The 25585-nt window shown below is 36.1% G+C and overlaps 1 protein-coding gene across 1 annotated transcript in view; it reads left to right on the top strand.

The window, feature by feature from the left end:
- The first annotated feature begins 1717 nt into the window (after window positions 1-1717).
- Window positions 1718-25585, top strand: part of Caf1-105 (chromatin assembly factor 1, p105 subunit) — an 82024-nt gene continuing 58156 nt past the window's right edge. The window contains exon 1 of the mRNA XM_089107946.1: window positions 1718-1873. Within this exon, the coding sequence (XP_088964072.1) occupies window positions 1748-1873 (126 nt within the window). The 5' untranslated portion in view covers window positions 1718-1747. The remainder of the gene's footprint in view (window positions 1874-25585) is intronic.

The raw sequence follows: 25585 nt of genomic DNA, 5'->3' as shown, positions 1-25585 counted from the left end.
TAAGTAATTCTATTATTCAAAATACCGAATATATTATTCGATATGCTATGTTGCATGAAATAAAATGAGAAAATATGCAATGGTTTTGCTCAAATTGTATGGTTTAATGAAATTAACAAATTGTTTATTCAAAATACCAAATATTTTATTTGATATACTATGTTGCTTGATTTTAAGTTAGGAAACATGCAGTGGTGTTGCTCATATTGTATATTTTCATGAAATTAATTGAAAAAAACTTTTTCCACAAAATAAGTTTTTCAAAGAAAAGTAAAGAACTCCATTAAACCAAAAATGAGCAAAAATAAAATCAAATAATCTACCAAGCGTGAAACTACCTATCTCAAAATTTTGATTGAACGTGTTTGGATAAATGGTGGGTATGGAAGGGGTGTTAGTTGCCTTCAAATCACTTTTGACTTTTGAAAAGGGCACTAATCATATCAATTTCCAATCAAATGAGCCCTTTTTGAAGTTTCTACGAAAACACTTTCATAAAAACATATGCCCTGAGGACTGGGAGGGGTTGTCATCCTCAAACACCTAATTTCCAGAACTTTCAACTACGTTAAACAAGATGACTATCTCAAAATTTTGTTTGTATGTGTTTCGGGAAATGGTGGGCGCGGAAGGGATTTTAGTTGCCTTCCAATCATTTTCCACTCTTAAAAAGGGCACAAGCCACACCAATTTCTAATTGAATGACCCCTTTACAAAGTTTCTGTGATAGCTTCTTCTATATGAAGTGCCCTGGTCTAAAGGAAAAAACAATAAATAATACATTGTGCCAACATCGTTCTTATATACCTCCAGGGCATAACTACAAAACCCTTGCCCTAAGGGTTGTGGGGGAGTAACATCTTCATAAAACATATTTTCTCTCTGGAAGTCAGTTACTCTGAACAAAATGGCTATCTTAAAATTTTGATTGGATGTGTTTGGGGAAACGGTGGGCGTGGAAGGGGTGTTAGCTGCCTTCCAATCACTTTCGATTTTTAAAAAGGGCACTAGTTATTCTAATTTCCAATCGAATGAGCCCTTTTTGAAGTTTCTACGGCAACTCCTTGGATACGAATTGCCCTGGTACGGAAAAAAAATAATACATTGTGCCAACCTTATTCTTTACTTAGACAGCTCGATTGCGCTGCCTATGACAACATCCTGAATTGCCTAATGGTCTTTTACCTACCTCTTTTCATCCGAAAAATCAGAAAGAAAAATGAACAGAATTTTAAAGTGGAAGGTAGAATTTTTGTTTCAAGAAAAATTTCTTCTTCTCCTTCCTATGAACCGATAAACATGGCGAGCCCAAGATGACAGCATTTATTTTTAAGAAACAGAGTAGCCAGGATGACAGTTGAAGCCCGGAGGTCGATATCGATAACCAAAAAAGAGAGAAAAAACAACAACAACAAAAAAACACGGCGGCGGATTAGTGACGCCGCCGCTGATAGAATCAGCGGCGGCGTCAGCGGGCTGCTGCAAGCTCGGCGGCGCGCCACGGTTTTTTTTCGGCGGCGCGCTGCCGACTTTTCGGTGCGGCTTTGGGGTCTATTCAGAAGAGGGTAAGAACAAAGGTCATGCTGTTGCAATAATTTGAAATCTTTGCCTTAAAACACAGCGTTATTTTAACCATAGTTCGAACAGAAACGAACGGATTTCCGCATGGATTTCCGCAATGTGTAAACGAATCATTATTCAAACGCGGGTTTGGTGGTTTAAAATTCAAAGAAGAAAGCAGATAAAAATGAAATGTCAAATACCAGAAATCTCTTGGCATAATCGTGAACCGGTCTTGAGCGTAGACATTCAGCATAATTCAGATGATGGTGTTGTACGGCTTGCTACAGCTGGCTCAGATACCCATGTTGTGGTTAGTACTATCTAATTAAGCCACACTTAATGTGGCTCATTTACCACACTCAGCACAAGGGGCCTAATTGTTCTTGGTAAAATTCTAGACAAGCTATTTCTAGCTATCTTGGAAAATTGTTAGGATTGGAAAATAAAACAGTCAGTTGAATCCAGGGCCAAAAACATACTCCAGGAAGGTATTGCCAAGCTATACCTCTTTTTGGGAAAGACCACTTTTCTTTGGCATTCCAGAAAAATAACAATGGGTTTTCAGATCACGCCTTTTTACTACAGCATGATGCAATTTGAGGGCAGTAACAAGAACCCTGCCTTCTTGGTCAAAGTTTCACTGTAAATTAAAATGTGGTCTCTGTTTTGAAAATCAATTGAAAAGAAAAATTATATTTCATATTTGTGATTTATAGGCTAGAATAAATATCAAGCAACAAAAGTTACATTTCTAGAATCAGAAGAAAATCAGCTTTCTGTTAATATGTGGATAAAACTGAAACACTAAAAGGTTATATAGGCCTACATCAAAATAAGATAATTGGTATTTCCAAAAAGAGGTCCCTGTAGGTAAGTCAATCAACTAATAATTTCAAGTGTTTGTTCTTAAATAATTTTAATAATAACCATGTTGATGCATAGCTTAAATTTTCAGCTATTCATTAATATATACAATTCTTCCCAATCCCTCTTTGGCAACAAGATGTAAGGGTTTGAGTTTTACATAATTTTGCTCAATTGGATACTGGTTTTTTGCTCTATATTAACCCTCTTGTGATTTCTATGTCTTAGAATCTGGCCAACTTTACAGATCTGTACCTGTTGGAATTTAAGATAAAATTCTACTTTAGCTAGCCCACTTTTGGCTATCTTGGAAAGGGGTTAGGTTAAGAAATAGAATTTTCAGGGATGGGTGTACCAGCTAAAGTATGTCCTGGGAAGGTATTTTGCAGTACTTACCTCCACTCCTTCTCCCTCTAGAGGGCCCTGAAATTTCCTTACATGACAGGTCTAGCCTTCAGGGCCCCAAAGATATTTTATATGAATTATGAAAGAGCATAAAAAAAGCATCAAATGATGTTGCACTTTAATCCTAGCTAAATTATATGGTCCATTGCAAAGTTACCATAAAATTTACCACCCCCACCCCCTAATGTGCAAATATGTACCATGAATTGTCAACAACAAAGTTTTGAATTGCAAAATTCAGTGCTTTTTTTGTCAGTTGCATTTGAAAAACTTGAAACATTAGGAAAACAGTTTATATTTGAGTTGCCTAATAAATGAGGTTTGAATTGTTATAAATAAGTATTTTTGGAATATATTACTCTTGAACAACTTATTTAAAAACTAGTGATATGTTTTTATCAACTTTCAATAACTTAACTACTGTTGATAACTTCTTTGTGTGGTTGGTTACAAAAATGAAATACCATTGGGGTCCCTTTAAGGGCTCAAAATGCAATTTGCAACAGAAGTGATTATTGAATTATGAAAGAGCATAAAAAAGGCATCAAAGGATGTATTCACTTTCATGCTAGCTAAATTATTGTGCCACCTTCAAATTTACCTCTTTCTCTGGCTTCAGTTCTGAAAATGCAGTTCCTGTTATTTGAGTAGAATTTTAAGTCACATCAATTTTTTTTCAAAATTTAGAAAATTATTTGCATATCTTTAAATCCTTATAAATTGTGACTGAGCAAAGTTGCAAAGCTGAAAACAATTTTGTTGTACTTCAGTTAAGCAGAAGATCTACTTTGGAAGGTTTCAATTTTATATTGCACTGTTCTTTAAAGGTCATCAAAGGCTGGGACCATGAGTGCCCATAGGCTGAGTTTCAGGGGGGGGGGCTTACTTGGTCTAATTGACACTTTTAATGCTATATAATAGGAATCTCAAAAAAAAGGCAGCATCATTCAGCCAGGGGGCTGGCACCCCTTCTGCCCCTCCTTATGGGTGCCCATGGTTGGGACCCTCTAGAGAGAGAAGGATTAGAGTTAGGTACTTCAAAATACCTTCCTGGGACATACTTTAGCCTGTATACCTATCCTGAAAGTTTCATTTTCCTAACCTAACCCCTTTCCAAGATAGCTAAAAGAGGCTAAAGTAGAATTAGGTAAATATTGATTAGTTCATATTATTGACCTACAAATAAAGTGAACATAAGGTAAAAAAAAAACAGTACAGTTTTCAATTGAGCAAAATTATGTAAAACTAAAACCCTCACACCTTGTTACCAAAGAGGAACTGAGAATAATTGTATATATCAATAAATAGCTAAATATCTAAGCTATCCATTGATATGGTTATTATTAAAATTATTTAACATCAAACACCTGAAATTATTAGTTTACTATTGACTCACCTACAAGAACCTCATTTTGGAAGTATCAATTACCTTATTTTGATGTATGTATCCTTTCAGTGTTTCATTTTTATTCACATACTAACAGAAAGCTGATTTTCTTCTGATTCTAAAAAATGTAACTTGTTGCTTGATATTTGTTCTATAAGTCACAAATATGAAATATAATTTTTTCTTTTCAATTGCTTGTCAAAATAGACACTACATTTTTAATTTATGCTGACAAATTATTGGTAAAAATTTCACCAAGAAGGCAGGGCTCTTGTTGCTGCCCTCACATTGCATCATGCTGTAGTAAAATAGGGGCTCTCCAAAAATCAGTCTCTATTTCTCTGGAATGCTAAAGAAAAGTGGTATTTCCCAAAAAGAGGTCTTTTACCCTAGGCTACCACTAGATACCATTTTTATGCTCTTTCTAAATAGATAGATAGATATATTTATCACAAAAGCCCTATGGGCCATAGATATTACAAATACAACAAAAGATATAAAACATAATAAGTTTACAAAATTTCCCAAATTTTTGATATGGTAACCACTTTGCAACTACTTCCTATCTATTTTCTTAACAACTTCTATGCATCACATCTCTCCCAAAAAATTTCCCTTCTAAGTAACTTCAGTTCTTCACAGTTACATATCAAATGTTCTAAATCTTCAGACTCCTTGCACACAAGACAAGTGAAAGGACCACTCCATACCTCAACCCTCCCTAAATACTTTGTTCCCTCCCCCCCTGAGAGGCATAAAATTTCCCCTTACTGATTAAATCCCTTTTAAAGTATCATTTTGGAGCCCAAATTTTAGATATATTTCTTCTCCTTAGGCTTCTTTAATTTTTCTATATATTCCAAGGGATTGTGACTTAACCTTGTTATCTTGCCAAACCTGGATCCCTTGATCATGTAGCACTTTTTCCACAGCTTTTACAATCAATCCTGTTTCCACCCCAGGTCCAATGCCATCATTCCACCAGCCTGATAGCCCACAATTGTCTGGTATACTCTTAATTTGCACAGGCCAAGAATCTTTTCTTTTATCCAATATCATTTCATTGAAAGCATTTTTGTTAACCGATAATCTGGCATAGCAATAATTTTTTCCCAGTAACCTACCATGCGTACTAACCGTTTATTTCTTAAGCTAAATAGACCCAGGTCACCCTTTATAACAATGCTATTAAAATTTTTATCTAACCCTATTAATCTTTTAAAATAATGTAGCTGTATCCTCTCCATTTCCGTCCCCCCCTTTCGTGTCCCCATATCTCTGCCCCATAATGTATAGCAGGTTCTATTCTACTCGCAAAAATATGTTTTTGTAGCTTGATATCCTTTACTCTTATATCCTTAATACAACTCTTTAAGAATATGCCAGTTAAACTTTTACATTTACTTGACATTAGAGCTATGTTTCTTGTCTGCTTACCATTTGAAACAAGTCTACAGCCTAGGTAACCATACTCCTTCACTACTTTATAACTCTCCTCCCATAACTAAAATTTTCTTGAAATGTCTTTGCTCCCCTTGCAAAAACCATTACTGCTGACTTCTAGATTTAAAACCAGTCTCTTTTCCTTAAGGTACTTTTCTACACTCTCTAATGCATGCTGTAGATTATCTCTACTATTTGCCAATAAAGCTGTATCATCAGTGTACAAAAGTGCATACATTTTTTTAATCAAATAATTGCAATTTGCTTACTTTCCTTTTCCTTGAATAGCTTTCAATGTCATTAGTATAATAATAATAATACAATAATTGCTTTTCTTGCAAATTCAATTTTAAGCCCTTTTAGGGCCCTTGCATAATTCCATTCTGTAATTTTGATATAAAAATGGGTTATAACCTTTGTTTGAAACTTAGTATCAAACAGTTTGTGGTAATGAACTGTAAGTAAGAAACAACCAGGCTCAATAGTAACCAAAACTCTAAAAAATGTGCCTTAGAAAATTTGCCTGATTTTCGAAAAAAGGAGTAAATATCCCCTTAAAGTTATAGAACCTTAATGAAAATCACACCATCAGATTCAGCATATTAGAGAACCCTAGCGTAGAGGTTTCAAGCTCCTATCTGCAAAAATGTGGACTTTTGTATTTTTTGCCAGAAGAAAGATCACAGATCCATGTTTAGTTGTTTTTTTTCTTATCCCCAGGGGTGATTGTATCGACCCAGTGGTCCTAGCATATCGTGGGAGGGCTCATTCGAACGGAAATTAAAATTTCTAGTGCCCTTTTTAAGTGACAAAAAATTGGACAGCAACTAGGCCCCCTCCCATGCTATTTTTTTCCAAAGTCACCCAAAAAAAATTTGTGATAGCCATTTTGTTCAGCATGGTCGAAAAATATAATAACTATGTCTTTGAGGATGATTAATCCCCCCAGTCCCCGGGGGATGGGCTGCAAGTCATGAACTTTGCCCAATGTTTACATATAGTATTGGTTATTGGGAAGTATATGGATATTTTCAGGGGGATTTTTTCTGGTAGTGAGGGGGTGTGGGTGTGGGGGTTACATGGGACAATCTTTCCATGGAGGAAGTTTTCATGGGGGAAGGAACATTTCTATGAAGGGGGCGCCAGTTTTCCCACCACTATTTAAAAAAAATATCAGAAATTGAATTTAAACAAGATTTTCAACTGAAAGTAAGGAGCAACATCAAAACTTAAAATGAACAGAAATTATTATGTATATGATTGGGCTTGCCCCTAGTCAATACCTTGCTCTTTACGCTAAAGTTTTTTTTAGTACTTTCATAAGAACTATTTATTCTAGTTAACAACTTTTGTGATTAAGGGGTCATTTTTAAAGAATTGGAACAAAATTCGCACTTTAGACTAAAAAGCTAGGTATTGAATAGGGGGAGGGGGGGGTGAACCCCCTAAAATATGTAATAAAAATATACAAATATAGAAGTTTGTTATGTAAGTTAATTTGTAAGTTACATATATTTATTACTAATAAAAACATTTGTAATTAAAATTAAACAACTTTCAAGAAAGCCATTTAGCCAAAAAAAAGTAAAATTAGTATGCAAAGTTTGCTTTAATTATTCATGTACAGTGAGCCAAAATCAAAACTGCATTAATTTAAAAACGTTCAGAAATTAAATATAAAAAAAAAAGTTCTTTTAACTGAAAGCAAGGAGCAACATTAAAGTTTAAAACGAACAGAAATTATTCCATATATGAAAGGGGCTGTACCCTCCTCAACGCCTCACTCTTTACACTAAGTTTGAAACTTTCTCATATCTATTTTTTAAAACAATAAAAAACTTTAGCGTAAAGAGCGAGGCGTTGAGGAGGGAACAGCCCCTTTCATATATGGAATAATTTCTGTTTTTTTTTAAATTTTAATGTTGCTCCTTACTTTCAGTTAAAAAAAATTGTTTTTTTTAAATTTAATTTCATTTTAAATCCATTTTGTAAAAGTTGTATAATACACAAACATAGATTTGTCAAAATTAAGTTGAATAAAAAAAAAAACAAACTCAAAACAAATCTGCCATGTTTTCTTCTTATTCTGTTAGGCTGCTTAAAAACTGCTGTTTCACTTATATTATACATACATACATACATGCGTGTATTTAAAAACCAGTGGCCATATACACAAAAACAAAAAAATCAATAAAGAAAGAACAATAACACTCAACAAATTTAAACTACAGGTTCTTTCTGCACCATCAGACTATTCTCTATAAAACAACCTAACACAATAATTAGGTTCCTCGAAGTAGTCCCCAAAACACCCGGTAGCAGTGGTACATCCCATAGAAAAATTTATCCCTAAAATTCGCCAAACTTTGGCATCTACTCAGAAAATGGTCCATCCCATCCCCAAGCTCCCCACAGAGGGGGCAGGCATGCCTACTTCACAAGCCATCCTTATCATAAGACTCCCAGTATCCTTTACAAAGTGGTATGCAATTTGCCCGTGCCTGCAACCAATACTTAAGGGTTCTCCACGGTAGGTTCAGCTTCAATAAAACTCCTCTCCATGCACATCTTTAATCTCTCTATAAAAATGCATGCTACTAGACTTTTCCAGACCCGTTAGCCAAACCTGAATCTCTTGGTCCCGAATGCGCAATGGAAACTTACCAAGGAATTCTTCAGGTTTACCTAGAGGAACCTGCCCCTCATTCCATGCCCATGGTAAACCAGCATTATCCAACAGTGCTTTAACTTGTTTTGGCCATGCTGCCTCTGTGGTAAAACTCAACATATCTGTGTAGGCTGCTTTTGCCAGGCAGTTATCAGGCAAGTGCATAACCTTTAACCAAAACTTAATCATTTGTATAGTCCTCATATGCCATAGATCCTGCAAACCCAAATCACCCTTTAGGACCAAACTACTAAAATTATTTTGGTGGCCTATAACTCTTTTAAAATACATAAACTGCAGAGATTTCAGTTGTTTTACCGTAGTAGTTCCCCACAGCTCAAATCCATAATGGGCAACAGGTGCATCTTTATATTTTTTATTCCCATGATATTTTTTTGTCGAAGTAGAGCACAAGCAGCTGCCTTACCACGTGAAATCATCAATTTAATGTGTTTGGTCCAATTCCCATTTGTTGCAACCATGAATCCCAGATAGTTATGCTTTGGGATTACTTTTATTGTCTCATCTTTATAAGTGAAGGAATAATCCTGGGGTGCATTGGGCTTCCTACTTTGGAAGATGAAAATCTCTGTCTTAGATGCGTTCAGCTTCAATTTCTTCGATTCTAGGTAAGATTCAGTTAAATTCAGAAGAGTTTGGAGTTCCTTGGCTGATTTGGCCCTAAAGCTGTGTCGTCAACAAACAGCAAAAAAGAAAATAGGGTATTCGCTAGTGATACAACTGGGGCCCATCTCATTTCAAGGAACTCTGCAAAATCATTGATATACAGAGTAAAAAGCTTCGGTGACAACGTGCATCCTTGGCAAACTCCTCTGAAGGTTCTGAATGGCCTAGATACACCCTTTTTAACAATATAAACCACAGATAAAGTTATCTCATACATGTTAATTAATAACATAATAAAAGGCCTGGATAGGCCTATCTTAACAAGGTAATGGAATAAAATAGGTCTTTCAATGCTATCAAATGCCTTTTCAAAGTCCAAAAACGTGACAAAAAGCCTACCATTTCCCCGGCAATATTTTCAATAACAGCCTGGAGTATAAATACACGATCTGTAGTTGAATAATGCTTTCGGAATCCTCCTTGGGTCTCACTGACAATATTTTCCTTTTCTAGCCACAGCCCTAATCTACCATCTAGAACCTTTTCCAAAAATTTACTAATTGTTGGTACTAGACTAATAGGGCAATAGTTACCATGCTTAATCCAGTCACACTTTTTAAATAACGGCATTATAACCGACTTATTCCATGCTGTTGGCCAACTACATGAAACCAGGACTGCATTATACAAAGTTAATAAAACTGGCAACAGGGGACCGATTAATTTCTTATACATTTGTTGACGGAATTCCATCAATACCTGGCGAAGATCCTCCAAGGTGGCTCTTGATGGATTGTTTCAGCTCACTTTCTGATATTTCCTGAATTAGCTGGTAAGAATGATCTGGGAGGGGGAATTCACTGACCACTGCATCTATCAGCTCAGTATACACTTGTGGGTAGATGGGTGCCTGGCCAGCTGAGTTTCTATGGTTCTCCAGGTCTTCAAAATAAGTTGGCCAAGAGTTAACTTCTGGGATCATTTTTGATTGGTCACGTGGCCCACGTAAATACTTCCAGAATTCCTTCATAGTGGCCAATCTATAAGCTTGAAAACACTTCTCTTGCTCTTTAATTTCATATAATGCTTTCTTCCTCCTTACTAAAGCCTTGTGTCCTTTTCTAGCTAATCTAAATGTTGATAGGGCTTCTTGTCGTTGCTCTGAGCCATTGGCATTTTTTACCTTATTTAATTAGCTAAATAGGCACAACTTACTGAGTGTGCAATCATTATCAAAAGGACCCATTTTCGGCGGCATTCGTTTCAGGACCCGATCAGCCTCTTCTTGGAGGAGTTGTGACAGGCAGCCAGTAATTATTTCAGGGTCTGAAGAGAGTTCACATAAACCTTTTAACTTACCCAAAATCTCTTCTGAGCAAAACCTATCTTTCAGCGTTTTTGTTTCTTCATCAGTCCAATCTTGTCGTAACCGCCTTATAGCTTGAGTTCGGGATATATGGCTAGAATGAGGGAGAGAAGGAACATTAAACATCCTAGAGAGTTGGATAGAGAGTTTTATAGGAAAATGATCCAAACCCAGCACGTGGAGAACCTCAAAATCAACAACACTGGCAGCAAACTCCACACCCACCAACGCGTAATCTATAACACTGGGATTTGGCCCGGAAAAGTATGTGTACTCACCTCTACCCATGGGCGTAGGGAGGGGGCGGGGGGGGCCCCTGCCCCCCCCCCCCTAGACCTTCAAATTTACATTAGATATGGCTCAGATGGTTTGGAAAAAGCAGTTGATAAAACTCCATCACACTATCAACTGCCCCCCCCCCCCCAGACAATATGCTGCCTAATGCTGCATACGCCCATGCCTCTACCTTTGTCTTTACTAAATCTTCCATTACGAATTGCTAAACCATTCTCCTCGCAGTATGGCAATAAATTTCTTCCCCAAATAATAATTCTTCTAGACCGATCGTCACTGCTCCGTGGCTTCCCAAAGACCTCAGAAAGAACGTCAAAATTATCATCTGAAGCAAATTCAGGAGTTATCTCTAATACATTCGAAGTATAGGCATTAAAATCCCCTACTACAACCAGAGGGTCCCCCGGAAACTTCTGTTGAATCAATCGCGTTTCTTCATGTAGTATAGTCCACGTGTCTTTAGACGAGTAAGAACTATTTTGTGGTGCTAGATATACAGAACCTATAATTAAAAAAGTACTCTCACACTTAAATCTATCCCATACTATATTCTCTGATTGGGTCGCGAGTCTCACTGCAGAAGAAAATGACGTTTGGCTAAAATACATAACCACACCACCATAATACCAATTATTCTTAGAAACTGTTTTATTTACTGCATAAAAAGAATAATTATGTAAAGGGAGGCACTGCAGATCATCCTCACAATTATGCCAAGACTCAACCACACAAAATATATCCAGATCCCTCAATAATGCTAATGATGTTTTTTTTCTCATTAAAACCTTGAATGTTCCAGCACCCAATCCTAAGTTTGCAATAAACAGACAAAGGTATATGGCCACACAGGTCCTAGTCCTAGTTCTCGTCCCTCATATTCTCAGAAGAGTCACCAGCCCCATCTTTTAGGGGTGAATTCAAAGCATTCGACTTGTCGGCTGGTGCAGTTTCACTGCAGCTCTCAGCCGTGCTGTTTTTTACGGACACATCGATTTCCGGTTTTATGGGCATCTTCGGGACTAATGATGGTTTTTAATCTCCTCTTTGCTTTCCTACGAGTAACCATTTTGTGCATTTGATCAGGCCAAGCCGCGTTCTTGTTAGTGCTGTCTCCAAAATTTACAGTTTGATAGTTTTGAATTCCTGGTGCTTGGGGGTTAACTTGTTGAGTCTTTGATCTGGGCACAGTACTAGATTTTGCAGCCAACATTTACACCCTGCCTGTGACTTGGTCATAATAAAATGTTCGGCCCTCAATCAAAAGGCGTGTTCCTCTTAATTTGGCGTCTTGTCCACGCGACAAAGCCTCATTCAGCATTGGTTTAAGCTCTTGGCGAGATTTACGTTCCAAATAGGTATAACCCGGGGCTACTGAAATATCAAACTTTTTTAAAAGCCGGCCACTACGTAGGATTATGTCGCGAAGTTTCCGATTATTAAATTTCACCAAAATAGGGCGCATCGCACCTGTTGTACTTTTTCCGAAGTGAAACACATCCTTAAAATCACGTCTGGTCAACCTAAGCTGGGGTAAATAGCGGTTTACTACCGCCATAACTTCTTCTACTAGACTACTTGGAGTTGGGTTTACTGACTTCGAATTATAAATGATCAGATTTTGCTGTTTAATTTCTCTTTCAAGTTGCTCCGACCTTTTCTTTTCTTCAAATAGTAGGTTCCGCAGCTGGTTGATTTCGGATCTTACTGCATCATCCCGTCTGCCTCTCTCAGTTTTGAGGGCCGCTAATTCCGATTCGATCGCAGAAACGCTATTGGCAACATTTTGGATCTGATTTAATTTAGCATCCATTTGCGAAAATTTTTCAAGGATTGCTGCGATCCCGGTTGATTCAGCCATTTCCAAAATTATTGTTTGACCCCTTCCAAAAATAATATGTTAAAAACTAAGAGCAGGAAACGAAAACTTACTCGCAAGGGGGGGCAATTAAATCCCCCCCCCCCGTTTTCCAACAACGTCTTGCAATAATCATGTCCGCCAATGCTATAATGCTTATCCAAAGAACGAAAAGTCATTTGTAACTTTAATCCTCTACTAGACACTTTCGTAATCACCGAATTAATTATATTTTCAAACAATTCAGGTCAACTATTTCACATAGATGTTTAAGATTTGAAATCTAGTTCGAGACTGATATTATAGGCAGCACAATAGTGCTGCCTAAGTAAAGAGAAACGTGGGCACAAGGCATTTTTTTTCTTTTAGACCAGGGCACTTCATATCAAAGGGGTTGTCACAGAAACATCAAAAAGGGCTCATTTGATTTGAAATTGGAAGGGCTTGTGCCCTTTTTAATAGTTAAAACTGATTGGAGGGCAGCTAACACCCCTTCTACACTCACCATTTCCCCGAACACATCCAATCAAAATTTTGAGATAGCAATTTTGTTCAATATAGTTGAAAGGTCCAGAAATTGTGTCTTTGAGGATGACACCCCCTCCCCCATAGCCCTCAGGGCAAGGGTTTTAAGTTATGTCCTGGGGGCATATAAGGCTTATATAAAAAGGGCGATTGTGTAGACTTTGGAAGGGGCTAATTGGATTGCTAATTAGAAGTTTAGTGTGCTTTTTGAGATTCAGAGTGATGAGAGGGTAGATACCCCCCTCCTGCACCTTGTATTTTCCCAAAATACATTTGATACGAATTTTGAAATGGCTATTTCTTGTTGTAGAAACTTCAAAAAAGGCCAATTTGATTGGAAATTGAAAGGGCTAGTGTCCTTTTTAATAGTTGAAAGTGATTTGAGGGCAACTAACCCCCCTCCCACGCCTACCATTTCCCCAAACAAAGCCAGTCACAATTTTGAAAGGTCTGGAAATTATGTCTTTGGGGATGACCCCCCCCCCAGAGCCCTCAGGGCAAGGAATGTAAGTTATGCTCTAGGGGCATATAAGGTATATATAGAAAGAGTGACTGTATAAATTTCTGAGGGGGCTCATTGGATTGGTAATCATAAGTCCTGGTTTTTAAGATTCAGAGTGGTTAGAGGGTGGATACTCCCCCCCTGACACCTTGTATTTTCCTGAAATGCATCTGATAGAAATTTTGATGTGGCTGTTTGTTGTTGTAGAAACTTCAAAAAAGGCTCATTTGATCGGAAATTGAAAGGGCTATTTTTAATAGCCAAAAGTGATTAGAGGGCAACTAACCCTCCTCCCAGGCCCACCGTTTTCCCAGACGCGTCCAATCAAAATTTCGAGATAGCCATTTTGTTCAACATAAATGAAAGATCTGAAAATGATGTCTTTGAGGGTTTGAGGAAATTTTGAGATGGCCTTTTGTTGTCATAGAAACTTTGAAAAGAGCTCACTTGATAAGACATTGAAAGGTCTTCGAGGATGACACCCCCACAGCCCTCAGGGCAAGGGTTCTAAGTTATGCCCCTGGGGCATGCAAGGTATATATAGAAAGGGTGATTGTATGAACTTCAGAGGGGGCTCATTGTATTGGTAATCTGAACTTCTTGTGCCCTTTTTAAGATTCAGAGAGATCAGAGGCTGGGCATCCCCCCTACACCTTATATCCTGATGAGTGTCTGTGTTTCCAGTCTGATGGTACTTTAGCCGTGGTTTAAGTCTGAGTGGAGAGTAAAGACCAAAGGAAGATACATGAGGACATTGATGCCTTTATCATCTCTGGGGATAAACGGTCCAGTCCTAGTTATTTTCCGTTTTTCAGTTTCTTTGCTGCTCCTTGTATCTCACTGGCAGAAGGTGGCTCCATGCTGATATTCAGGGAGAAAATGAGGGTCTCTGGAATGTCAGGGGACTCTTTTGGGGCGATTCTGTTCAGTAAACTTTCAAAAAATATAGTAAAGATGAAGTAAATTTTCAATAACCCAAGTCATAGGTGCTATGACTTGGCAAATCTTAAAGGATATTTGTTGAATGGTGGAAATGAAGAAAGTTGCTACAGGGTATCATAAAATCAACATCTCTTAGATATACAGTGGCAATAGGCAATTTTATTTTAATGATTTCAAGATAGGAACTTTTTGTTTATTTGTACATCTTCCCATTTTTATTAGTTTTGTATATGGCTTAAACAGCTTTGAAATATGCATACATTTATAATAACATCTTTTACTTCCTGCTTAGCAAAGATGGAGATCATCTGTATTATCACCTTTTCTTATTCAATTATCAGAGAAATCTAGGCTTATTTCGAAAAATTAGGAACAGTAAGAGTGCTTAGAGGGGATCATTGCAGGAGAACTATCTTTGCTTCTTTTTTGGCCAATAGTTTATGATTTACACACACTCTGTAGTACATCCTGTCTGATAAATTGGATACAATTTTTTGGGTAGTCTGTAGAGCACATAACTTTGACCAGTTGCTCTTTTTGCACAAGGTTAGACACTCCATCAAAGCCAACCTGCACAACAAAAAGGATTTGCTTATTCCCCAGGGCACACCCTACTTCACTTTCCAAGATGAGTAAGTGATCATTTATACTGTTACCTTTTTGGAAACCAGCTTGGAAATTTGGGGTTATTTTGTTAGTTCCTAAAAACCACTCCAATATGTATAGAGGGTTCAAATATATTATTATTTCTATTATCCATTGCCTCTCCAACAGCTTTTGTTAGTTCCTAAAAACCAGTCCAATCTTTTCTGCGCCATTTTTTCCATTGCCTTGGCAACAGCTAGTAATAAGGAGATTGGTCTATAAGACAAAACTGACTCTGATGGTTTTCTTTGTTTTTAGATTGGCCTAATTACTCATGTTTTCTAGATCTTGGGAAACTCAATACAACTCACAGCTGTGTTATATACATTTAGTAAAGATTTTTTGTACCAACTATCTGATTCTACTAACTATGTAAAAGCTGTCTCATTGTGACCAGGTACAGAATTCAAACTCAACCTTTTGATTCAGTCTTGAAGTTCTTCAAAGGTGAAGGATTTTGTTAGGCTATTCTTGAACTTTTTCTTGCTGTGGAGTTTGCAGACCCTTAATAGTCTGTTATCAAGTTGTTTCGGAATTTTCTCAAAGGCTTTTGCCAGATTTTCTGCTTTTTCCTTGGTGTCTTTAATTGTACTTCTATTTTACCAAAGGAAAAGAGGTAATGTCATCACAGCTTTGAAGCATCTGCAAGCCAACCCTAGCCTTCTTCCAATCTACCCCAATCAGAGAACTTGGAAAACTCCCAGAAAATTACCCAACAAACTACCAACTGCAGAGAATGCTAATACTTCTTTTCAAACTATATTGCTCCAATTTGGAACTCCTTAAGCAATGAAACCATCCAATCTCAAACCCTGGAGTCATTTAAGTATGGCATTGACAGGGACTGGGAGCAGAAGGGTGGGGTCTACACTGGGACTCCACAGAGTCCTCAATCAAACTTTGAAGTCATCACTGGTAGGTAGACATATCACAATGAACCATCTTCATGCCTGCATAATGAAATTTAAGGTAAGGTGCTGTCAAACTGGGCGTTTGTTGGACATATCCTGCAATATGACTAATAGCACTGCTGATTTTTTTTTAGATTGGGATATTGTGATCTAGTTCTTGGGAAAAATATGACAATGTCTTTCTTTTTGCTTTAGTGACTGCGTGTTTAACAACTGCTTTGGCTCTTTCAAGCTCTTCTAAAACCCCGATGTCCCCCTTGTGATATTGAAATATTGCCTCTCAAAATTTTATGTGTATTCACCTGAAAAAAAGCTTAAAAGGCCATTTACATTGTATCTTGTTTCAAGTCATTATCTAGGCATATTTTATGCTAATGAAAATTTTTGTCTGTATGCAACAGTTTTCATACAATGCATGATGCCATTGCAGTACTATCATATATCTTTTTTGCTCTTTAAAAGCATATGACTGCAACATCATTCACATGAGAATTTTTTTTTCCAAAATTAAGGCTGTAGAGTATAGTCAGCCAAAGGGTGAATGTCTTGCACATGACCAACCAAAATATTCCCATGCCCTACTGGTGGGGCTTGTGCCCAACGTTGGTAATCACGGATCTAGACATTATCCATGTGGAATTTTTTTTTACCAAATAGGCCTACAATAAGAAGCTTTCTGGAAAAGGAGGATCTCCGACCAAACTACCCTGTGGTAATGATGTTACCCGTTTAAATGGCCCAGTGAAATTTAACCCTTTGGCAGTGCAGTGGGATTGATCTCTGCTTAGTAAAACAGGGTCCAGCGTTTGATTGTAGCTGCTTCAGGGTTATAATTAAATGGAGATTAGGCATCCTTGCCTCCAAATCATCAGAAAGAAAAAAATAAAACAATTTGTCAACAATCTTTGTTACTGAGTGTAAAACGATTAGAATTTACTTCTGTTGATTGCTGCTGCTAATGATAGCATTGAATTATTTAGTAGTAGTTGGATTCAATCCTCATTTTATCCCAAAGAATTAGGTTTATGATGATAGGGTTATTGTAATTTTAGCTTTTGTTTGTGCTAGTGAATTTTTTTATGATTTGTTAAATAGTGTTTTTCTTGCTATATTATGATTTTTCTTTTGAATAGGCCCTAGGCTTGCGAAAATGTTGATTGAATAAATAAATGCTTAACATGTTAGAAAGAACACATAGAACAATATTTTAATGCAAGCTGCAGAAAGATTGCAGACTGTTCTTATGCTCAATCAATCAATCAATTTATTTAAAGAAAAAAAGACAATGATAAAACTTTAGTCTTACCTGAGAATAAAACGACTTCTTCCTTTTAAAAACATTCTAGTATGGAATACTGTCCCCAATTCCACAGTTAGTAAAAAGGACGTCTGCCAGTTCAAGACATTTGCAGATTGCGTATTCTGGGTTGGGAGCTACCACTTATCTGAATTACTCCCAGTGAGAAACAGGATTGATTTTCTATATTGTCTTTATTTATTTGCTAATTCAAAGCTCATTATGCACAAAAAAGGATGGAAAATTAACAAAAAAAAAAACAAAAAAAAAACACACAGTTCGAGATGCTATACTAAAGTATAGTGGAGCTGCAGTCCAAATGTATTAACTACACTTATTCTGTATATTATGAAGCAAGAATTGTTTTCCTAACATGTTTTATCCTCAGTAGCCCCTAACTTAGACCTTTATCGTATTTAATTAGCAAAGCCATTTCTAACAGATTAGTGGAACTATAGGCTTATGTTTCCCATAAAACATGTGAACTTGTGACAAGCCTGTAAGAGATATTTACATCATGGTATTCATGAGTTTCTGGTCTATCCATTTGTCAAGCTTATCACTTTACATTGACTTTTTTTTAAGGAATGATCTAAAATTCTAAAAAAAAAATTGGAAAAAAATCCTTTGTTCAGGGATGTTTTTTTTTATTTTCTATGATTCGTTTTGTAAGGATTCACTGAGCCTATGATTTTGCTTCGACTCTTTCCTAGGGCCCTTTTTAAGAGCTCTCTTGGAAGTGCTACTTGGACCTTAACTTTTGAAGAATATGAAATATTTCTCTTTTTAAAAGCATCTTTGATGGGTTTTTTTCTCAGTGATTCCTTTTTTGACTCACCAAGCTTTGGATTTTACTTTGACTTTTTTGTAGCATTTTTCCTAAAGGGTTCTTTTGTTAAGTACTGTACTATTTGGACTTAAACTTCTTAAAAAATAAAGGAAATTTTTCCTTTTTCATTTATTTTCAACCGACAGTAATACTGTACCGATAGCATTAGACAGTAATGCTATTGCTAATAGACATTACAGAGACAGTAAAAACTAGATGCTTAATATGGTATAGTGAAAACTAATCAATGAACCCTCATAGTAAATACTAATAAAGACACAAAGCAACAGAACGTTAATAAGGATACCTATCACTGCAAAGAAAAAAGAGAAAAACATTACATGGTGAATTATAAATATATGTTTAAATCATTGCACTTGAAGAGGGCCTAGTTTATGGTCAGCTACTTTTTTGTTATGTTTTGCAAAACTGCAAGGAGGTGTGGAAAAAGCTCCAAAGCTGCCAGTAGCAGAATTTGACAGAATTCCAAAATCTGCTGACACTTTAGCTGCGCAACTTGTGTTTTGACAGCTTTTCTTTGAGAAAAAAGTATTTTTATATGTAAAAGACAAAATCTGTCAACAAATTTCACTAGGCTATGAAAACTGCCAAGTAGCATTGCTACTATGCTACCCCCCTTTTTGCACAGCGGACTGCAAGAAATAACTAGTAAAGGGCCTGCAATTTTGTATTTTTTAGATTATTCCTTTGTTTCTTTACCAAATTGGTGGATCAAGTTAGTATTTTGCAAATGGAAAAACAGCAAATATATTTGTGATTTTGTTAGAATTTCCCCAAATAGGGCAATAGGGGAGGTCAGGGTGAACCTGGACGCGATTTTTTAAAATGGTTCATCTTCTAAGCCATTAGTTTTTTCTTTAGTTCTGACATAATCCAATTTCAATAGGATACAAATGGCTCTGCGTATCTAGATCCAAACCAGCACGATAATAGGGTAATAGAGGATGCACCTGTCTTGATTTTTTGAAAATTTTGGCTAAGCCAATAAGGTTTCGTACTTGACTGTCCAGATCATCCCCGTGTCCGGGTCAACCCCGATAAGCCAGTAGGGGTTCATACTTGACTGTCCCGATCAACCCCATGTCCGGGTCAACCCCAACCTCCCCTATATAAATTATGAGGGATGCTAAGTACTGTATTGTAAAGGCTAGTTAGCAGATGATGGCTAAAGTATGATTTATATTCCGTTAAAATGGAGGCAAAGATGATACTTAAGCAGAGGCATAAGATGCTTAAATTCAACAGTTAAGATAGTTAATGAGGAGTGACTGCAACAACTTTGGAGTGCAACTGACTTTCAAGATGCCATCTGTATAACCAACTGAGGACAAACTGGTTGATTTCAACATCAAGGAAAAAGGGCATTGGTTTTCTTGCTGTCATCTTGTCTTCAGAGGAAAATGTCTTCATGGAACATCGATTGAACTGTCACAACATTTAAAATAAAAAAAGGTTCTAAGCTATTGGGTTGAAATTGTTTCTCCACAGGCAGCATTATTTTAAAAGTGTTCACATTCTTCAATTTGATATAATTTCAAAGTAACAAAAGTATTCGTGATTTCCAAGCTTCTTGGGCCAAATAATTTGTCTTTACGTTTGTAATACAGTTTAGTATTAATTGATGATTGATAATAAAATGATTGATGATTGATAATAAAAATGATTGATTGATGATTGATGATGAATAAAATTTGATATACAAAATGTGCTTTATTGTTGAAAAATCTGAATAGGATTTCACTTCCCATTGTTTGTCTCCAATGCTTTCGGTGTGAATACGTACACACTTGTACTAAATAGCATACAAAAGTAGCCTACAATACAATAGCATACAGTAGTAGCCTACACCAGAAAACAAATTTCACTGCTTATGGATTAACTGATATGTAGATACCAAAGATGCCTTTTCTTGTAAGGTGAGATTGAATAAAAAGAAAACAAGTTTTTTCAACTGAAAGTAAGGAGTAATATTCAAACTTAAAACGAAAAGAAATTATAACGTATTTGAGAGGGGTTGCCCCCTCCTCAATCCTTTGGTCTTCACGCTGAAGTTCTTTAGTACCATACTTTTAAGAAAGCTTCTTATTCTAATTATAGAATATAATTATTGTGTTTTCAGGAATCGTTCTTAAAGAATCGGGACAAAAGTCAAACTTTAGCATAAAGAGTGAGGTATTGAAGAAGGGGTGATCCCCCTCGAATATGTAACAATATCTGATCGTTTTAAAGTTTGAATGTTGATCCTTACTTTCAGCTGAAAAAAAACTTGTTTTAATTTTTTTTATGGTTTATCAAGTAATACCAGGAAATCCGGCTCCCCCTTCATGGAAAATTTCCTCCCCCCTCGGAAAACTAAATTACCTTGGATAATTCCATCCTTGAAAATTACCCCCTGAAATTTCCATGTAGTCGATTTTCTCTGAAAAATTCTCCTTAGCATACTTTCATTTGAAAAAAAACTTTAGTTTCAGATCGATTTTCAAAACTTACCGGAAATCGCTCCTCCGTCCACGGAAAATTCTCCCGTGTTGTGAAACTTTAGGTCTCTACACAAAGGATCTAAAGCTTCACAATAAACCGCTAAAGTGATTATGGCTCCAGGCTGGACTTACTGCACCTGAGATACAAATCAGCAATCCCTGCATCTGTTTATTGTGAAATTTTAGGTCTCTACATAAACGCCCTAAAGTTTTGCAATAAACAGCTGCAGTGCTTATGGCTCCAGGCTGCACCTACTGGACCTAAGATGCAAAGCTGGAATTCCTGCATCTGTTTTTTTGTGAAACTTTAGGCCTCTACAGAAACGACCTAAAGTTTCACAATAAACAGCTGCAGTGATTATGGCTCCAGGCTGCACTTACTGCACCTGGGACACAAAGCTGAAATCCCTGCGCCTCTTTATTGAACAAACAATTCAAAACAAACAAAGAGGAAAGGACAGTGCTCATCCACACACTGCTGGTGCAACTCAATGGCTTCTCAAATAATTTCTATGATACGTTTTTGATTATCGGCGGTACAGTCCTGGCTTAGTACCCAGCGACTTTCATCTTTTTCTGAACTGAAGACGTGGCTTGTATGGAAGCGCTTTAAACCATTGAGGATCTTCAAATAAAACAAAAAAATAGTAAAGAAGAAAAAACGAGGATTATACAAGCCAGTGAAAATGTAGACTAAAATGCAAATATTTCGGTCAAGACATCCGCTTGACGTCCTCAGTACACGATAATAAAATAAAAATTATTAATAAGAATCCAAGGATACTATTAAAAAAAAAATAATCAAACCTTAAAACGAAACACAACTAAAATTTGACGACCCTTTCCATGTAACAGTGAAAGGGTAACTCTGAGTTACCCTTTCATCGTTACATGGAAAGGGTCGTCAAATTTTAGTTGTGTTTTGTTTTAAGGTTTGATTTTTATTTTTTTTTATAACATCTTTGGATTTTTATTTGTAATTTTATTTTATTATCGTGCACAGAGGACGGTCAAGCATAGGTCTTGACCGAAATATTTGCATTTTAGTCTACATTTTTCACTGGCTTTTATAATACTCTTTTTTCTCTTTTTTACTATTTTTTTTTGTTTTATCATGATTAGCCAGTGTGGTCTCAGAAAATATTTAGGATCTTTAAACCACTGAATTCATTTGTTACCCCACCCATTATAATGTCCTGCCCCCCTTGCCCCGAAAAAAGTACAGGTCTCATTTGTGTAAGCAAATACTAAATACTGATCCACCAAAATTACCCTATGATAATGTTAATACGTATATAACAACATCAAATACGTTATTTCAAATATGATACTATATTTCTTTTATCCAAATATAACATTATAAGTAGTTAATTCTCTCTCAATGAGTAGCAAATGAGTAGTTTAGAGTAACCACGTGATAACGTTAATACGTATATGATAGGTTTAATAACGTTATCCATTATCATGGTTGCAGCGATAGCTGCAGCCTAGTAAAGTGCTTAACACAGCCCATAATAACAAAAAAAAACTGTGTTAAAAAAAAACTGGCTAGTGAGAAAAATAATTCTTTTGTAGCCGATACCAGAAAGGTAACTATTATCTTGATTAGTCTTAATAGTAGAATATTATTTCAAAAACAAATTTATATAAATTTTAGAAATAGTCTGAAACTCCTAAAAAGTCGTCAAATCGAAACAAAAAGTAAACCAATTGAATTATCCTGGCTGAATACCCAAAACAGGAAATATTCAGTGGCTTGGCTTGAACAACAAAGAAAATCTTTTTTTTGCATGGGCAGCATTGATGTGTCGTCCTCTTTTTTTCTTTTTTTCTCCTTTGTTAGTGGGCCACTAGAACATCATAGAGAGCTGTTTAAGGGCCGTCTTAACGGCAATCATGTTCCGGTTTAAAAAATCTAGTTGAAAACTAAGCTTGCTTTTTAGACCAGCTAGTAAAAATTACGACTATAACAGAAAATTGATCATAAATTAAGCACACTTCCAGCGGAACAATTTTTTTCCCAATAACCTAGTGTTAATTAATTATTGTTAATATGCTAGTTAATTAAAACTAGTCAAAACGCTAGATTTCGGAAAATACTATTCATTTCTTGACGATATTGGACACAACACTAAGAGAAAAAAATCGAAACTGAATGTTTCATTTCAGTAATGAACATCGTAATTTGAATCTAGGGCTAGAAACTACTAGCCAGAACTAGCACTTTTTACTAGCCCGTACAGGCCTGGGTTATTCTTGTCTTCTCAAGAATACATTGCTACTAGTTACGAATATCGAATGGAAAGCTGAACTGGCTTTGCTAGCAAGTTCTTATGACCAAAGATCAATCTTTTCAACTTTTCCTTACTCCGGAAGTTTATTTCTGCGTAGAAAAATAAGATAGGGCGACTTGTCTCAATAGTAGCCGAAACTCTAAAAAACGGAATTTTGATATCAATAGATGCATCAAAAGAATTGGATTTTTATGCTGATTTTAAATATATAAGTTTCATCAAGTTTACTCACATTCATCACAAGTTACGGGCCTGAAAAAATGTGCCTTATTTTCAAAAAAAAAAGAAAAACACCCCCTAAAAGTAATAGAATCTTAATGAAAATCACACCATCAGATTCAGCGTATCAAAGAACCCTACTGTAGAGGTTTCAAGCTCCCATCTGCAAAAATGTGGAATGTTGTATTTTTTGCCAGAAGAAAGATTACGGATGTGTGTTTTTTTGCCCCTTTATTTTCTTTTTCCCAGGGGTGATCGTATTGACCCAGAGGTCCTAAAATTTTGCAAGAGGGCTTATTTGAACAGAAATAAAAGTTCTAGTGATTTTTCGATCAAAAAACAAAAATAAAATAGAATCACTTTTTACAAAAAAACAGCATTTTAGATGTCTTTTCATATTTTCGAAGGTGTTTGATTTTTTAAGCAATCATAACCCTGTATTAAGTAATAAATGGCGTGACACAGGATCTAAACTGATTATGTACTAATAGCAATATATGACGTAATGAGTGATGTTACAGACAAATCGAAAAAATTTATTTTTATTTTATTTTTAGTTCAGAATCGATAAAGTTATAAACTGCAAAAACATTTATGGTATATGAGCAATAATTTTAATCTTGTAATTTAAAATCGAAAAATACCTGAAAATTTTTAAATTAGTTTTTTTTACAAGCTACTTTAACAAGCATCTTACTTTAACAAGCAAAGTTACTTTAACAAGCATCTACGCAGATATGAATATTAAACGTCTTATTATTGGCAGTTTCGTCGCATTTTCCGGAATACCCATTTGGTGGGCTGTTAGAAAATATGGAAATTCAAAAGCAGATTCAAGAGAAAAAAGGAACTCTCATACTAATGAAAAGAGTGAAGTCAAGCAATGTTATGAAGATAAGACATCGAAGGAGGAAATTAAAATGAGGGAATATTTAAAACTTGACATTAACCCTGTCACGGATTTAACTGTGCCTGTCACAAAGGACTCACCTGTAACAGAAAAGACATTGGAAGAAGAGTCAAAGATTGATTTAGAAGAGCCCAGGTTTTTGCCTATACCTCTTCCATTGCCAGTAGCAAAAAATGAAGAAAAGGAAGGAATGATGAATGCGGCTAAGGAATCTTCTAGCCAAGCATTATGCTCTGAAATTCTGGTGATGCCCGCGAATCCTGTTGCGGATTCAACTGTGCCTGTTACAAAGAACTCAATTGTAACAGAAAAGACATTTGAAAGAGAAACAAAGATAGATTTTGAAGAGTACAGTTGTGTGCCTATCCCTCTTCCCTTGCCAGTAGTAGAAAATGAAGAAAAGGAAGGAACGATGAATGTGGCTAAGGAATCTTCTAGCCAAGTATTAAGCTCTGACATTCTGGTGATGCCCGCGAATCCTGTTGCGGATTCAACTGTGCCTGTTACAAAGAACTCAATTGTAACAGAAAAGACATTTGAAAGAGAAACAAAGATAGATTTTGAAGAGTACAGTTGTGTGCCTATCCCTCTTCCCTTGCCAGTAGTAGAAAATGAAGAAAAGGAAGGAACGATGAATGTGGCTAAGGAATCTTCTAGCCAAGTATTATGCTCTGACATTCTGGTGATGCCCGCGAATCCTGTTGCGGATTTAACTGTGCCTGTTACAAAGGACTCAACTGTTACAGAAAAGAAAGTAATGGAAGAACAAGATATGAAGATTGATTTAGAAGAGCCTAAGAAATTTAAACTAAAACCCATAAGGCTCCCCTACAAAGATAGCCTTTACAAAATTCGCAGAGAGAGACCATCCTGGTTTCTCTGAACCTCTGAAACCTCCACCATTTCCATAAGCCCCTCTGCCAAACCATCCTCCAAAATATTCTCTTTCCCCCGTGCATGCCACCTATTTTTTCCTGGACCACCTCCTATGTTTTAAGTAGTTAGAGTTTTAGTTTAGAATTTTAGTGTAATATTAGTTTAGAGTTTTAGTTTAGTGTTTTAATTTAGCTTTATAGTTTGGAGTTTTAGTTTAAAGTTTTAGTTTCGAGTTTTAGTTCGGAATTTTAGTTTAGCTTATTAGTTTACAGTTTTAGTTTAGATTTTTAGTATAGAGGATTAGTTTAGAGTATTAGTTTAGAGTTTTAGTTTAGAGTTTCAGTTTAGAGTATTAGTTTTGCGTTATAGTTTAGAGTTTAGTTTAGATTTTTAGTGAAGAATTTTAGTTTAGAGTTTTAGTTTTCCAAATTCACCAGGTAAGAATCAATGGCAGTTTTTAAAAATACATATTGTGATTAACAAGATCAAATATTTTTTGGAAATTAATCGAAATTTAATTTGACCAAGTATTAGGTTTGTCAAGAGTTTTTCCAGTGGTTTGGGGAAGGTTTTCATTTTGTGATGGAGTGATTGTATCATTGCAACTAGCTAGCTTAAGCATGTGACTTCATTCAACGTGGATCAGCTGAAATAAATAACCA

This window comes from Artemia sp. Qi Xiang Cuo, chromosome 2 (assembly GCF_049724085.1).
Source record: "Artemia sp. Qi Xiang Cuo chromosome 2, ASM4972408v1, whole genome shotgun sequence".
Lineage (NCBI taxonomy): Eukaryota > Metazoa > Arthropoda > Branchiopoda > Anostraca > Artemiidae > Artemia > Artemia sp. Qi Xiang Cuo.
Note: the sequence above shows the minus strand (reverse complement) of the source record. Positions and strands in the feature narration are given on the sequence as shown.